Source organism: Orussus abietinus, unplaced genomic scaffold (genome assembly GCF_000612105.2).
Source record: "Orussus abietinus isolate OABI.00-Male unplaced genomic scaffold, Oabi_2.0 scaffold106, whole genome shotgun sequence".
In the NCBI taxonomy this organism is placed as follows: Eukaryota; Metazoa; Arthropoda; class Insecta; order Hymenoptera; family Orussidae; genus Orussus; species Orussus abietinus.
In genome coordinates, this window is record NW_019394416.1 from 311606 (window position 1) to 326591 (window position 14986).

At 45.1% G+C, this 14986-nt stretch overlaps 2 protein-coding genes and 1 non-coding gene across 3 annotated transcripts in view; all 3 read right to left on the reverse strand.

The window, feature by feature from the left end:
• The window catches only part of LOC105695374 (lysine-specific histone demethylase 1A), a 202940-nt gene extending 198828 nt beyond the window's left edge, over positions 1 to 4112 (reverse strand). The window contains exons 1-10 of the mRNA XM_012416887.2: positions 3988 to 4112; positions 3335 to 3557; positions 3098 to 3249; positions 2851 to 3012; positions 2623 to 2739; positions 2361 to 2537; positions 2009 to 2266; positions 1782 to 1919; positions 1629 to 1702; positions 707 to 855 (exon numbers count right to left, since the gene is read on the reverse strand). Of these exons, the coding sequence (XP_012272310.1) occupies positions 707 to 855; positions 1629 to 1702; positions 1782 to 1919; positions 2009 to 2266; positions 2361 to 2537; positions 2623 to 2739; positions 2851 to 3012; positions 3098 to 3249; positions 3335 to 3557; positions 3988 to 4011 (1474 nt within the window). The 5' untranslated portion in view covers positions 4012 to 4112. The remainder of the gene's footprint in view (positions 1 to 706; positions 856 to 1628; positions 1703 to 1781; positions 1920 to 2008; positions 2267 to 2360; positions 2538 to 2622; positions 2740 to 2850; positions 3013 to 3097; positions 3250 to 3334; positions 3558 to 3987) is intronic.
• A 2525-nt stretch (positions 4113 to 6637) lies between these two features.
• On the reverse strand, positions 6638 to 8653 carry LOC105695205 (cilia- and flagella-associated protein 53). The gene is made up of 2 exons (XM_012416558.2): positions 8356 to 8653; positions 6638 to 8052 (listed from the first exon to the last, which is right to left on the reverse strand). Exons 1-2 carry the CDS (start codon positions 8651 to 8653, stop codon positions 6638 to 6640), a joined length of 1713 nt encoding a protein of 570 aa, XP_012271981.2.
• A 4451-nt stretch (positions 8654 to 13104) lies between these two features.
• On the reverse strand, positions 13105 to 13256 carry LOC111673937. The gene has a single exon (XR_002762175.1). It is a non-coding gene; the product is annotated as a U1 spliceosomal RNA (small nuclear RNA).
• Positions 13257 to 14986: the final 1730 nt, after the last annotated feature.

Below are 14986 nucleotides of genomic sequence, written 5' to 3' on the forward strand. Positions count from 1 at the left end.
GTACCCGAGAGACGAATGGACGTCTTTACGAGTTTACCGACCGAAATCCTCCTCGAGAGAGGGACTGAATATTGGCTAATATTTGGCCACGTCGTTCACGACCCCGGGATTAGGCTACTTGTTAGGCTTTTCGTCCCAGCCGTCTCTAAATCACTCGTATTTCTACCTTTGGTACTTCAATTTCAAGTAAATCAATTCCTGGGTTCTCGGTTCCTTTTGCCCCTCCCGTTCTACGAGCTGCGAATGGACTCTCTCGCTTCAAATTTATGTGTACATATGTGCCCATAATTATGAAAGTGGTCTAAGTCATATATTTTTTCTTTCGAAATTACATTGAATTAATTTCGTTTGAAATAATATGGCGTGGAATAACTGATGAACTCATTTTTTTTTTTTTTAATTTTGACTTTGACCACTTTCATAATTATGGGCACATATATATTATGTTACGTTACGTTAAAAACGGTAGGAACTTATTCCTCGATCTAGGAGTACTTTGTCGAGGTCCTGCGTTCCGAACGAATCGGGTGCTCGTCCATGTTTAAACGTTTCGTCAGTAATCGTATTACGTCCTTCCCCTGGATCTATCTCCTAGGTCGTATGTAACTTTCGCGTAATCTCACTTTGCGGGTGGAAGATATAGGCACGACATCCCACAGGATGTCCCGGAAACGGCGGGATCGATCGAAGACATTTGCTAACTCACCGGTCAGATGACTTCCGGTGAACTCGAAGTCGTCGTCCTGATCCCAATGCTTCAGGCTCAAGTTGGAGAGGGACGTGGCGTTGGCAAACTCCAAGTTTGCAAAGTGCCAATCCAGTATTTGGCGGTCCTTCGACGATAGGTACACATCGCTGGAATTGATGAGTACGGATTTAGTCATTGCTGCGATCGCCTTTTCGACATAACGTTTTCACCGTGTAACTGCATTGCTGACGATTAAAGTTCAGAAACACAATCCGTTTGATCGACAACCGGCAGTCATTGAAATCGGAAAATAATTCAAACGCTATTGCTATCAGCAAAGTAGATTTAATTACGATTATTCCTAAATTCGCGTTTTTCCCTAGTGCGCTGTAAGTGACTGTACGATGATGGAAATTGTGCGTATGTGACTAAGAATTAAATTTTTTTCTCATTTTTCATGTGATAAGAAGAGTACATTTTCATACCAGAATACGATGAGACTAAGTTCTTATAGGATGATTGGATGTAGAAGTTTGAAATCTAATCATTTGAAAATAAGAATAGCCTAATGATATACCCGATAACGTTATCACCGGGCGCAAAATTGCATTCAGATCACGGAGCATTTATTACAGCGTATCGTCGGGAGATCGATACCGCTGGCTTATCGTTTGTTTTATCGGGAAGGCTTAACTGTTATCCAATAATTATTTCTTTCGATTATCAAAAACATAAACATGAAGTAATGACGGACAGGGTTGTAAGCACGCAAATAAAACGAACTCACGAAACATTTACGTGGCGTTGAGAAAGAAATTTATTCAGAGTTCACATTCACTTTGATGTACGTCATACACATTTACTATTTACTGAATTGTATTGCCTTTTCTACCTACCTGGATACAAAAAAAAATATATTAAAATGTATTTGTATACATACCTCGGCGGTGAAGCTTCCAGTTCTTGAAGTTTCGCCTCGATCTCCTTCTGTTGTTCGGCGAGTAGATCCCATTCCTGGCAAAAAAAACACCATCCATATTAATTACAAGATTTTACACTGTCGAACTCGTAATTTTGTTAGAGATATTCTCACCTTGCATGCATTATGAAGATCCCGCAATTTAGAACGCAAAACGAATTCTTGCGTGATGTCTCGTGTCTGTCCTTTACTCTCGGACATCTCTTTGTACTGTTTGTTTAACTCAATTAAGCGCTCTTTGATGGCGATCATCTGGAAAATGTTCGCGTCAGTTATTGAACGGTTAGACCGCGAATAATTTCACTCTTTGAAGAACGTAAAGCAAGCACTCGAATATTTACCCTGTGCTGATTTGCGGTGAGCCTCCCTTGGAGAGAAAGAACAGAACGGAGATGTGCAACTTGTCGTTGTTTAACTCCTTGTTCTTGTAATCGAATGACCCATTCTAGTGCTTGTCCCAATGACACGGGCCTCGAATTACCACCTTGGCCGGTTGATCCAGTGATGTAGTTAAAGTCTAACTGGTGCGAAAGATAAGATGTTGCTTCGAGTAATCGATTAAACTCCCTTTCCACCATCTCATCTTTGTCCTTAGGCACCTACGCATTTTTGTAAGAAAATAAACATATAGCAATACAATATTTTCAGGGTGTGCCGACATTAACCTTATGCGATTAACAGCGATTTATTTACCGTTTGACCGTCGCTCTCGTACAAAGGGCATTTCTGTCGGATTTTGTGGAGTTCCATATTGATCTGTTTACTAAGAGTAGTTACAGGATTTCCCCCGAGTCCAGTGACTACCATTGCCCCTAAGTCAGCGATATATGAAGATTTACGAAAAGTTGCGATTCGACCACCGACGCGGTCCTGAAAATATACAAAAATTTGAATAAAAAACATCGCAAAAAAATTAGATCAATGAAATTTTCTATTGAACTGTGAATAAACTCACTCTTGCTTCTAGAACAATTACTTCAAGCCCAAATTGTTGCATTTGTTGAGCAGCAGCTAATCCAGCAATTCCCGCCCCGATTACTATTACTTTACCAAGTTTTTTACTTGGTATTGGCTGTAATATTTCAAAAAGACTTCAACGAAAGTGCAATATAGATAAAATACTTTGAAAAATGTAAGAAATATGTTACTTTACGTCAATTTAATATGAAATGCGTATAAATACCTTTAGACGTTTAAATACACCAAAATTAATGAATCCATGACGTTCTAAGAAAGCATGAATTCTTCGTACAAGAATTGTATCGCTATTATATGGCGGTTCAATGGACGGTAAAGCATTCTCTATAATTAATTGTTGCTTTGGATTCTCTAGCCACAATTGCAACTGAAATACAGTTTTAGAAATGCGATAAAAAAGATGTATTAGTTTTAAATATCCATACCATTTTTATTTTTATATGAAAACTTACTAGTCTATTTCTTATATGTAGGAAAACTTTCTGCGTTTGCGGTGGACCACTGGAAACATCAGGAAAGCAAGCAGCTTCCGTCGACGTTAATTTATCGAATGGCAGTCTACTTTGGAATGCTGCGCCTTCCAAGCCATTCAATAATTCTTTTACTAAAAGCAATGGTTGGAAAGAATATTATTAAATTTTTTAGCACCTATGATCTTAAGCCAGCTGATTACAAACATAAAAATATACCATGCGGATCTTCGTGATCGCTGTCTTGCTCCTCTTCCTCTTTTGTTTCAACTTTTGGGGCATTTGAGCTCGGAGCTGCAGGAACAGCCTCGGGTTCTTTTTTTGGCTCGGCCAATGATTTCTTTTCTGGTGTCGCTAAACCAGTCTTTGACTTTTCCGACGTATCGGAAGTATTTTCATCTTCTAACTGGTTATATTTTTCCTCCATCTCTCGGTACTCAACCTAACGATAAACCCAGATATATTAAAGCCTAAATATACTCAATCCCTTAAGTCGGAACATTCTTCTTAATTAAATATATATACAAAAATATGAATACATATAATTTTATAAATAATATACTAAAAAATAGCATTTGTGGTACAGTAATGTAATCTCTAATGGAATCAAAACTAAAACATAACCTCTAAAGCTTGATTATTTACCCCTCAATTCTATAGTACGCTAGTTCAAAATAATAAAAGAAAAATACTCAGAAATATAAATTCAATCATATGCATTAAATATTCAAACGTTTAATTAAAGAAAAAACAGAAATAAACATTATTAACCAAGTGTATTGGCAATTTAGCGCGTCGAATGCATAGCTTTTTCGAGAGACACAATCGACGGATTGTCTCACCGCAGGAAAGTTATAATAATTTTCACAAACCTTCGCTCTTTTCCTTCGACTCATTGTGTGACAACTCCGCTTTCTTGAAGGTTTCTCTAGGGTTTAAGATTAGGTTAACTCTCCCAGAGAGCAACTAAAAACACTTATTCGTGTCGGCGCGTCGATCCGGTACCGTAGCAACGCCAGGAACGCTTGCGATGTTGCCATAACCTCAAAATTTACTCTGGATGAAGAAGTATCAGCCAATGATGTGACATGATGGTAGAGAGTGGCCTGCCATTGGTCGAGCTCGAGAGGCAACGGCAACGTTGCAGAGTCGACCGAAAGGAGAGTTTGTTTACCCACGAGGCAACTCGTTATGCTCCCCCACCTAGTTCACCCGGAGACCATGGTATCTCTCTCTTACCCACTTTTACCGTGAATGTAACAAATATACCTATTCTCTAAGGTGAGTACAAGGTCTCCGACCTGATCTCTTGACTGAAACTACCAGAGGGATGTATCAGACAATTGTATTTGATGAATAAACAATTCCCATTAAGTGTACCTATGTCTCCATCTATCGACCATATTTGGTACTTTCGAAGTTTTTTTGGTTCACCCCCATGGATCATACCCTTGGGATCCACCCAATAAATACCCTCCCAGGTGGAATGGAAGGGTGAATATAAAGGGGATGTAAATGACGAAACTCTCATCGCACCAATGATACATATTGCAGACGTTATCATGTAAATGCTGCGCTGTTTCCTGCGTTTTATGTTAATAATAATTCGGAAACTCGCGTAAGCGTGCTGGACTCGTCTCCAATATTTTTTAGTGCGATCAAACAATTACCATATTCCGATGAACCGATAAATTACCTTGTGGTCGGCTCATTTATATTAATCTATTCATTTAAATGGATCTGTGCTGCCGTGGTGATATACTGCCGGACAATTTTTCACTTTTCTAGTGAACGCTTCTTGATATGAGTAATTAATTTAATACTTATTTTAATTTAATCCAGAGGGTTCTTAACCACGTTCATTCATGACCTACCGGTTTTGATGTTTCGCAAATATTCCTTAAACTCAAAACCATGTTCGGCGACTTAAGAACCATTGATTTTCATGTAATCAGTATTTTTGCGCAATTAAAATAACTAAACTGTTTTATAATGATTATTCATCGGTAAATTAAATACTCTTACCAAATTTCGTAGGCTACATCTAAGAAACGAATCTCGATCCACTTTTATCCTTAATAACTATATAAAGGGGTTATTTGTTGTAACTACAAAATATCAACACAGCTGCACGATTACTTTACAGTACGTATTTAACTATAAAATTATATGAATCCATTTTAATGGTATTTATACGAGGCGTCATATAGTGTTGAATTTTTCCAAAAAATCTGTTTACATATTAACTTGCAGGTCCTAGAATAAAAGCACACGTTACTATTATTCTACCGTTATTTAACCGGTAATGCCATGAGATTGCGAGCTGGAAGGCAACGAACAGCGAAATATCAAAACCATCTCGTGCATGGGGAACCGAGAACAATGGCAGTTATCTCACCTTCCACGTCACTACGCGCAAGATTTTCCAAATCCTTTCGAATAAAAAAATTTCTCTCACAAGAGTGACTTCCCATCGACAAATAGTTATTATCCGTTTAATAAAAGAAAAAAAGTGTAAGTATTATCTTCGTTCCTCATGGAGCCACTGAACAAAAAAAAAAAAGTCAAAGGAAAATGCAACCTCAGCGGTTACAAAAAAGCTCGTTCAGCCGTGATGAAATTTTCGGGGAGCCGAAAATTTGGCGAAAAGAACACCGGGAAATTCAGGGAAAGAAAGGTTTTGTTCTTTTGCAATTCTTTTTCAATACAATTTAATGCAAAATATCCCAACAACCGAATGTGTTTAACAAGTTAATCTTGTCAATTGAATCAAGGCCGCAAGATTAGAAAATATTTTACTATATTTACATGTATACATGAAATTGATGTAAAGGATCATTTGATCTAATTTATATTTATAGAACATAAGTTTTTCATTGGTACACGTTGATTATTTAGACAGGTATATACACAAATATATTAATACATGAACTGGTACACGAACACTGGACCGATAAAGCATAATAAGGAGTAAAAGATATAAAAAATACATATTTCCCTTCCTTATCTTTCACACTCGCGGCACAGTAATGGCGACGAGGAAACCGAGGATCCGATTTCCCCTCACGTTTTTCAACATTTAAAGATCACGGCTAGCAATCTACCGTAAAGTAAAAGCCTGCGACCTACATTTTCCAATAATGACGCCAGAATCGATTTCCACGGGCCTCGTTCGCGTCCAAAAGTTCCGGGTTCCCATAAACTTGGAGAAAAAGTTACCCCAGCGATGGTACCAAGGAAACCGAGAGTCCAGTCTCGTCGCCCCATTTTCCGATACCTAAAGGTCTCGACCCAGCGATCTCCTGCAAAGTAACGATCACCGGCGGGTAAAAAGTTCCAAATTGCCCAATAAAGTGCTTAAAATCGATAGCGACACGGAACACCGTCCATCATAATTTTGGAGTGATTATCGGTTCGAGAAAACGGGGAGATCCGATCGCGCTTTGGGTCTAACTACCACGGAGTCAAAGACATAAACGGAATCCACGGCCAAGACGTGGCGAAATTCTCCAAAAGATTTCCTTAAACCCTGTTTCCAGAGGGAGCGTCGTCCAGCGGGGTCTTTGGATCCCGGCATATTTCCGGGAGCAAGGGACATCGATTCCGGACCTCGATCCTGGGGCAGACGAGCTCCTTGATAGGCACCAGGAACGGGTGAGGCGTCGACGCTCCCTCGGAGGTCTCGCTTAGAGCCTGGACCAGTCTTTCGTATTCGGCTTCCCTTTCCACGCTCCTACGGTGCATCCGCTCGTTCTCCTCGGCTTCCTTTGCGCTACACGTCTCGAGGTACTTCCGCTGTTCCTGCAATTCTCGCCCGTAACGAAGAGCCTTCTCCCTCCTGGCGCTCCTCTCCCTTTGGAGGAGCTTCGCATCGGCCTCCACCTCTTTCGCGAAAAGCTCGCGTTCCATCTCTTCGATCCGCTTCTCGCGCTCCAGAGCCTCGGTTTTATCCCTTAATTGGCGTTCCCTAACGTCCAGGACCTCCTTCAGCATCCCCTGCCTGGCCTCGCGCCTCTGCGCGGCGATCCGGTCCTTCCTGGCCGCGGCTTCGGCATTGTATCGGGCGATCAGTTCGTCAATTTCGGCGTTTTGTTTAGCCTCGTCCTTTCGACGAGCCGCCAGGTCCTCCATATAGGCCAGGATCTCCCGACGAGCGGCTCTCGTCGTGTCGCCAGTGGCCGCTCTTTCCCTGGCCAGCTCCTCGTTCGCCATCTCGCTCAACATCCTCTCCGTGGTGGCCACTTCCCTTTCTCGCTCCTCCCGCAACGTTTTCGCCCTCGAGAGCTGCTCCTCCAGATCCTTCCTCGCCGCGGCCTTCTTCTTGCGCTCCTCCTCCTCTCGGCGCCGCTCCTCTTCCCTCTCTTCTTCTTGCAGCCGCAGCAAGTGTTCTCGCTCCTCTTCCTTGGTCCGCCTAATTTGAGCCTCCGATGCCGATTTACTCGCTAATTGCTCGGCCAGGATCTCGACCGTGTCCTTGCGAGCTTCGGCTCTCTTCTTCTCCTCCTCCACCTCGCGCGACCGTTTGGCCGCGACCTCCTTCAGCATCAACCCGTGCCAGAACTCCTCCAGCTCTTTTTCTTGCTGCTGCTTGGCGTGGTTTTCCGCCATTTGTACGAGGTTGCAGTGCTTCGTGTTCGCGGTGAAGCGTTTCGAAAAGGAGTCCCTCAATGTTGGGCAGTGTCTTAGAACCTGCTGGGTTCGTTTGGCGGAAACCGTGGCTAGCCTCTCCTCCTCTTCCTGCCTCTTTAGCACCTCCGCCTGCTTCTTCGAGTCCTCCATACGAGACTGCTCGATTTTTTTAACGCGATCCAGGAGTTCCTTCGCCAGAGAGGCCTCTTCCACCAGCAACATCCTCCGCAGCTTTTCTCGACGGATCTGCACGGACTCCTCGTAAGCTGCCATACCTTGAACAAAGAAACGAGATGCATCATCAAGACCTGTTGAGAATGACTCATTCCGTCATCCTGTCTCTACTGTGCCTTCAAGAAAAAAAATTCTCCTCGACGGAAAGGAAATTCTCTCCTAACCCATGAATTTCATTATTTCTGTCTAACAGGGTATGGCAAGCGTTTCACGAGGTGAAACGTTTCAAAGGATGAGGAAAGACAACGTCAACTTCTAATAAGAGCTAAAAAACACATTTTCGTAGCATGACTCGGACGACTCCGCTGTCACGTTTCGTTAAGTACTCCCAATTAGCGTGGCCATTAGCGCAGCCAAAGTGGCAACCGCGGTCGTACCTTGGTCGACTCGTTGACGAATCGTCTCGGTGATTATTTTCTTGTCGGTTCGCCGTTCCATGGCCATTTGTGCGAGGAACTTCTTTAATTCCCTGGATTGGGGCGTCTCCCCCAATTTCATCTCCGCGGCCGGGCCGAACTTCTTGAGCTCGTCATAAATTTCCTGATAATTCTTCCGGGAGGCCGGCGGGCGTATCCTGTGGCCGCAGGAGACGCCGGACGTCCCCGGGACGTTCACAGGAGCCGTTCGCGTCCCCGTTGGTCGGCATTCCGGAAAAAGGGAGCCCCCGCACAACATGGCGGGTTTTCCGGAAGAAACGGCGCCGGGTGTTCTAGGATGTCCTAACGAGAAATCGCTTTGACAGCCGGCCTAACGTCGTGACAGTCGCTGACAGCGAGCCCTCTGGACGAGGCAGCCACCCCGGCAGTCAATCGATATATACGCTTGTTTCTCGCCGTCATGGCTACCGTACGGAGATCTTCGAGGAACGCTTAACCGAGGTGCGCATGAGCTGGCGGGACGACAAAAAGGCAATCGTTCTCTCCTTTGAGGATCCTTTAATCCGGGATTCCCTTAGCTTCAGACGCCAGACTCCTCGTCCCGAGGAGGTGCTGAAGGAATACGTGATACCGGGATCAATCATGGATGCAATCTCATATTCCCTGTGACAGCCTCCGACTGTCGAAATTAGAGGACGTGGACAGCGAACGTTATGTCGAGATAAAAGCGTCGCCACCCGGACTATTCTACGGAGGCTTTGTGCCTTTAAGGTGAAGTGAAACATCCTTCAAATCAGTCGATTCGAATACAACACTTTTTTTTAAGGGTATTGGACCAAACTGTCCGAAACTTTGACACGTCACTCCTGATCATCTAAGAATTGTCCTGACACATTCAAAATTTGGATTTTTGGAAAACATTTTTTAACTCAGCCCAGACCAGAACCAAAATGGCGTCGAGCTCTCATATTTCGATCAATATACAATTATCGAAGGCTCTGATATGAGAATCGAAAGGGTCAGGACAATTTTACGACAATTTAGAACACTCTGGTAATCGATAAACTCGCATTTGAACGGGATAAAGGCAAAAAAAGTGTTGTATGCGCTTCTTTGCTAAAACGGTGGTAATACGAGGTCTCGGAGTGAAAATTTAATTGACCTGGAAATCACAGATGGCGCAGGGGGTCCCTCCGCAGTCAATTAGGGCCCCAGAAGGCATGAATCCAGAGGATTTCTGGAGTTTTACTTCGATTTCTTTATAATTATTGTACGAAAACGACAGGTGGAATATGCCATTTGGTACAATACACAATATAATTCGACCTAGCTGTCAATATAAAAACGAACGTCGGCAACGTAGGCATTTAGAAAAATCGTCTTTATCGACGTCGATCAAGTTCCTCGACGTGTTTCACTTCACCTTAAAGCCTTTGAGGTGTCCGCTTGAGATTGTTTCTGACTGGGATCATCCTTTTCTCCTCGCTCTTCCGTTTTTCTTAGTTATCTCCTTTTTAGCAGGATCCGTGAGATCCGCTCGACGATGTTGGAGGCTGCATATTGTTTCGCTTAGCGAACTCTAGTCTTGCCCCTTGGGCATGTATGCATGTATGCGTTCGACATCGGAGGGGGAGCACAAAAGGGAAACGAAATGGAGTCCATTTTGATGAACGAGTTTCGCCGCATCTCGCGTTTTAGCAAGGAAAATTGTTTGCTTTCGGAACATTTGCCGGGGAGAAATCGCATTGTTCGCGTAGAATGTGTAATCGAGGTCCCTCAAAACTCGCTCCCCGTGTCCGAATTTCGCTACTGTAAATGCTCGCCGAGTTCCCCGCTCGCGGGAACTTGAAGCGGCCACCTCGAAACGGACGTTCGGGAAACCGATATTAATTACTATTAATTACTAAAGGAGAAAACTTTTTAACCGTGTGATCCGGTTTAACAGGGCCTTTCACTGCTCGTGCAGGGACCAAGTCCCTAAGTTAAACGGCAAGCAAGTTATAGACCGTTCGACCTTAAGTACACCGTTTTACCGGAGTCTTCCCTGCCCGAAGCAAGGAGCTCTCAGAGAGAATTTAAGATCAAAGAATTTATAAAGGAAAACGTAACTTTTTAAAGGGCTTCGAATGTTTCTCTTTTCCTCCTCTCGAAATTTCACCCGGCGATCAAGTTTCCTCCCTAACGAACATCTAGGGCTGGATATTTAACACAATAGGAAATGTCATTGCCCTCGGGGAACCGCCATTCCCCTAGTAGCACAATAATTTCTATATATTTTTCCTAACTTTTGTTAAACGTCTCAAGCGACAGATTTTTAAGACGTCTCTTAGATTTCATTCTGTCAGATATCTAAAATATATCTCGAATATCTCGATGGCACATTTAGTATTAATAATTTATAAGCGCATATCAAAATTATATTTCCGTCCTTCGTAACGGCACATTATAAAGCTCAATATCAAAATCGGGGAGCGGTCTCCCTCATCGAAAAAACACAGTCGCAGGAAATGTAATTCAGGGCTCCGTTACCTCTCCTCTACGACTTCGGCGTCTCCTTCTCTCTCTCTCTCTCTCTCCCGAGAAGCGAAACTTTTCCGAGCCGGAAAAACTTTTAATTCGCGTCCCGTCTTTCCAACATCGCGCGGGAAGAACACATGGCCGACTTGGTAATTTCGCGGTGAGAAGAAAAAAAAAAAATAGAGGGAAGAGAGAGAGAAATTACGATGCCTCCGTATTCCTGAATGAAGCGATCGCATTACCGCGCCAAGGAAAACTTCTCGGTGAATGATAAGTTTTCGGTAAACGAGCTTCCCTCCGATGTAGGGCAAACGCTCGATTCGTTGGGCGTTTAAGCACTCGTCGAAAACAAACGCTTCCGACAGCAAGTCAAACAGTTTTAACATCCGCTAAACGAAATTCCCCCGATCGGAATTCCAAGGAGCGTAAGTACCTCCCACGGATAACTAACCGATAAAACCTGACGTTACAACCTCGTCGAGCATAATTCGAGTGCCTTTTATCAATTAGAACCAACCGCCACTGGACGCGCCGCCTTTGAAGCTCCGCAATCGATCATTTCCTCCCCTATCGATTTTCCCGTCCGAAGCGGTCAGCCAGTAATGACTCAAACTCCGAGAATTACCGGCAATGGCGACCGACTAGGGAAATTTCTTCCAGACGATTTAAAGTCAAAATCGGCCTCGTTCCCGTCAAAGCTACATTTCCGACATTTCTTTTCCCCACGAGGGCGTAATTGCAGGAGGAACGCGAAAAAGGCGAGGTAACCCCGTCGTCGGCATTATTTATCCCTACCAATCGCCTTGCACGCTCCCCGGGCCCGGGGAGTCCCTTATTATCCCGGAAAGTAGCGTAGTTTGTTCATCGAGTGGGGTGTACATCGAAGGGGTGGTCGAAGCGTGCCGGCATTGTGTCCTTAAACCGGGAACCGGCGAGGGCGGAATCGCGAGTGGGTAGTTCGGGAGGACGTTTCCTTGGCAGAGGTCTTGATACCGCCGTTAAAGTGTCAGCCGGGGCAAGAAAATCTTGAATGATATTGGCCTTAACTGAAACCATCATTCTTCGGGGCCGACGCGGCCGGAATTGGAAAATGTGAAATATTTTCGCAGTTATCAGCGAGGAAGGAGACACGTGCGGCGCTCCGGGGTGGAGGGGTGGTCCTTATATCGAGAGGCTCTTATCGCGGCTCGGGGCATTTATGACGACAATATCCATTCCTTCGGTGGGTAATTGCGTGCCCTTTTTCGTCCCCGTTATTTACAGGAGCGGACCTTCGCCGGGACTCCCGTATAGCGGGGGGGAACCAGAGGGGGAGGAAAAAAAATGCCGATAAAAGTTGCCGGCCCCGCGGGGGAGGTTCCAGGAGAAAAGCCTCGCTTTAAGCCGCCCTGGTTTCGACCTTTCTCCCTTAACGAGGGAGGCCCGCGGGTTGACGTTCGGCTCTCTTATTCCGGCGCGGGCGGCCGCAAGAAGTCAGACGGTACGAAAAATTAAATGCGCCGCCATTAAGAGTACTTACGAGCCCCGCTCTAGATTAGCTTCTCGGGCCCGGGAAACCGGCCCATTTGTCACGGTGTCCCCGCCGCTCGGAGAGTCGGTCTGGAAAAAAAAAAATTCTTAGCGGACCTTTCGGACCATTTGCGCCGTCGGTTAAGGGCGGATATTGCCGCGCCGGCCCGGTGCGACCGCGACTTAATTAAAGGCATCCCTCTTCCTCCCCCTCCGAGGTGGATATTTTAAACCAGGCATTAACTGGCGAGCGTCCGATCCGTCCTCCGTGGTGCAACCGGGCGCCATAAGATTGTCTTGGATTTGGCCAATTTCGGAGATCACCGATTCAAAGACGCCCCGATGCCGCATCTAATGCCAAGAACGCGTACGAGGCAAGACAGGCCGAAACAAATGCCCCACTGGTGGCTGCTTCTAATTTGCTAATTAAAGGGACGTAAAAGGGACATCCGAAAGGTCGATCGTTCATGAGGTCTTTCTCCGACCTGATGTACCGAGTCGTTTCAAACTTGACAAAGTGAATACGGGGGCTGTAAGGAAGGTCCTGCCCCCCATGAAATTTGATTTTTGATAAAAAATTGAAAAAGTTCCTATAAACAAACGTTTAAACAGTTAAAATTTCATGTGGGTCGGGGCTTTCCTTATAGCCTCCATATTCTCAGAAAATCCGATGTTCTCCCGAAGTGCTGGTCTCGTTAGTCTCGCGTGCGGTGGAGGAGCTAACGCGGGGCCGCGCGAATCCACCCAACCCCACCTTACCAAAAATTGAACCCACAAATACCCACGTTAGGAGTACTTACAGGGCTCGACCGATGGGCCTCGTGCCCGAGGGAACCGCCTCGGTGATCGCGGTATCCCCTGCACCAGGTTAGTATGGCGCAAAGACTCCCATGTCTCGTTGGCCGGCCACTCGCGGGTGCCCGACGACGTTCCATCCCTCGGGGGAAAGCGCAAGCAAACGACGCCGACTCCATTAGTCGGCTCGGAGGGGAAAAAAAAAAAAAGAAAAATGAAGCGCGGAAGAGAGAGAAAAGAAAAGCCGACATCCGGGGAGTCTAACGACGTGCGGACTCCGCGGCGCGTCGGCGAGAGAGAAAGAAGCGTCGGAAGGGGGCGACGCCCCCCGCGGAGGAAGAGAGACGGACGGAGCAAGCCGCGGAAGCGGCGGGCGGGGCTCTCATAAAACGGACTTTAAAGTGCCCTCTCGATTGAGTTCCTCGCAATCGCCGTCATAATTTCTCTTTCTCTCGGGGGCTGGGTCTCCCGAGGGTTCCATCGCGGCTCTCGAACCGGCCCTCCAGAGGAAGAGGGCCATCGAAACGACGCGAATCGAGTGCCGGTGAAACACCCGGAATTACCCGGCGAAATGTCACTTCCGATGTAATGCCGATGGACCTCCGGAACCCGCGGTGAACTTTTATCGGGATGTCTCGTCTGGGGTTTATCGGGCCCTCGCTTGGTGTCAATTGTTTCTAATCGCTTGTCCACGCACTCGCTGAAAAAATGTGGCCGGGTAAAGAGCGAAGTACCTTTGCATCCCCCGAATCCGGTTAACTCGATTCGCGTCGATATTAGTATGCATAAAGGAGATTATTGTTAATCTATGAATAAAATTATATCTCGTTTTAGTTTGTATAATGAAGTTTGCCGGCCGTGTATACTATGAATAAAATTATATTCAATAAACACCCCGGTACAGGGTTTCGATGCGTTTGCGGTAAAGGTGGCCGCCGGTAATTACTATTAATCACTGTTGAGGTGCGCTTTAAATATGTATCACTGCTCCCTGATTTATGGTCGGCTTCTCGCTGATAGCGCGCTCGCGGTGTTTGATTGCGAGGAGAGGTGGGAGGAATTAAGAATAATTTTACGAGCCGTGTTTTTTCACTTTTAATATGGTCCGCACAATCCAGAAAGAGACGTCATGAATCAAGATAAACTCCATTGAACGATTAAAGCTCCTGGGTAAAAAGATTCAAAGTTGGGAGCATAAGGATCTCGTCGGTCCAAATTAACCAAATATCGTTCCGCGTCGTTAATAACGCTTCCGTAAAATTGATTTGATGGAATTCCGAGATCACAGTCAATTTCCCGATAGCGCGAATAATCGCGTTCCAAAGTACTCGGGTAAACTCACATTTTGCCGCAATTCTCGGCGCGATTTTGCCGCGACGTGCCAATGGCGGTGCCAAAGTAGAAAGGAAGATATCCAGAATGTAAACGAGGACAATAAACACCTGGTAACATCTCCCTCGGAGGATATGACAATAACGTGGTGCAGTCTAGGGACAACTATACGTACCGCTTATATTAATACTCATCTCCCTCTCGTAACTCCCATGGTGATATCAGTCGCCGTTTACCGACCGCACCGCGTGCGGGGCTTTCTCAAATCCCTATTTACCACAATCCAGATATATAAGAAAATATATAATAAATAATTACCCTCGGGATGAATAAAACATTTCTTCGGTTAGATTAATATTTTTGTATTCATACGCGCTACACAAATCGATGTTTATAATCACAAAGAAGAATTGTCCAAAACCTGCCGATTGCGGGACAATAACGTCTGAGAAATCCAGGCAAGCCTGAAAAACGATTT

Bases quoted from the DNA above. Each gene is read 5' to 3' on its own strand.
- LOC105695205 (XM_012416558.2), bottom strand. From the start codon at position 8,653: ATGTTGTGCGGGGGCTCCCTTTTTCCGGAATGCCGACCAACGGGGACG. The intron at 8,053-8,355 runs GTACGACCGCGG...CATTCTCAACAG, and splicing joins TCGTCAACGAGTCGACCAAG to GTCTTGATGATGCATCTCGT.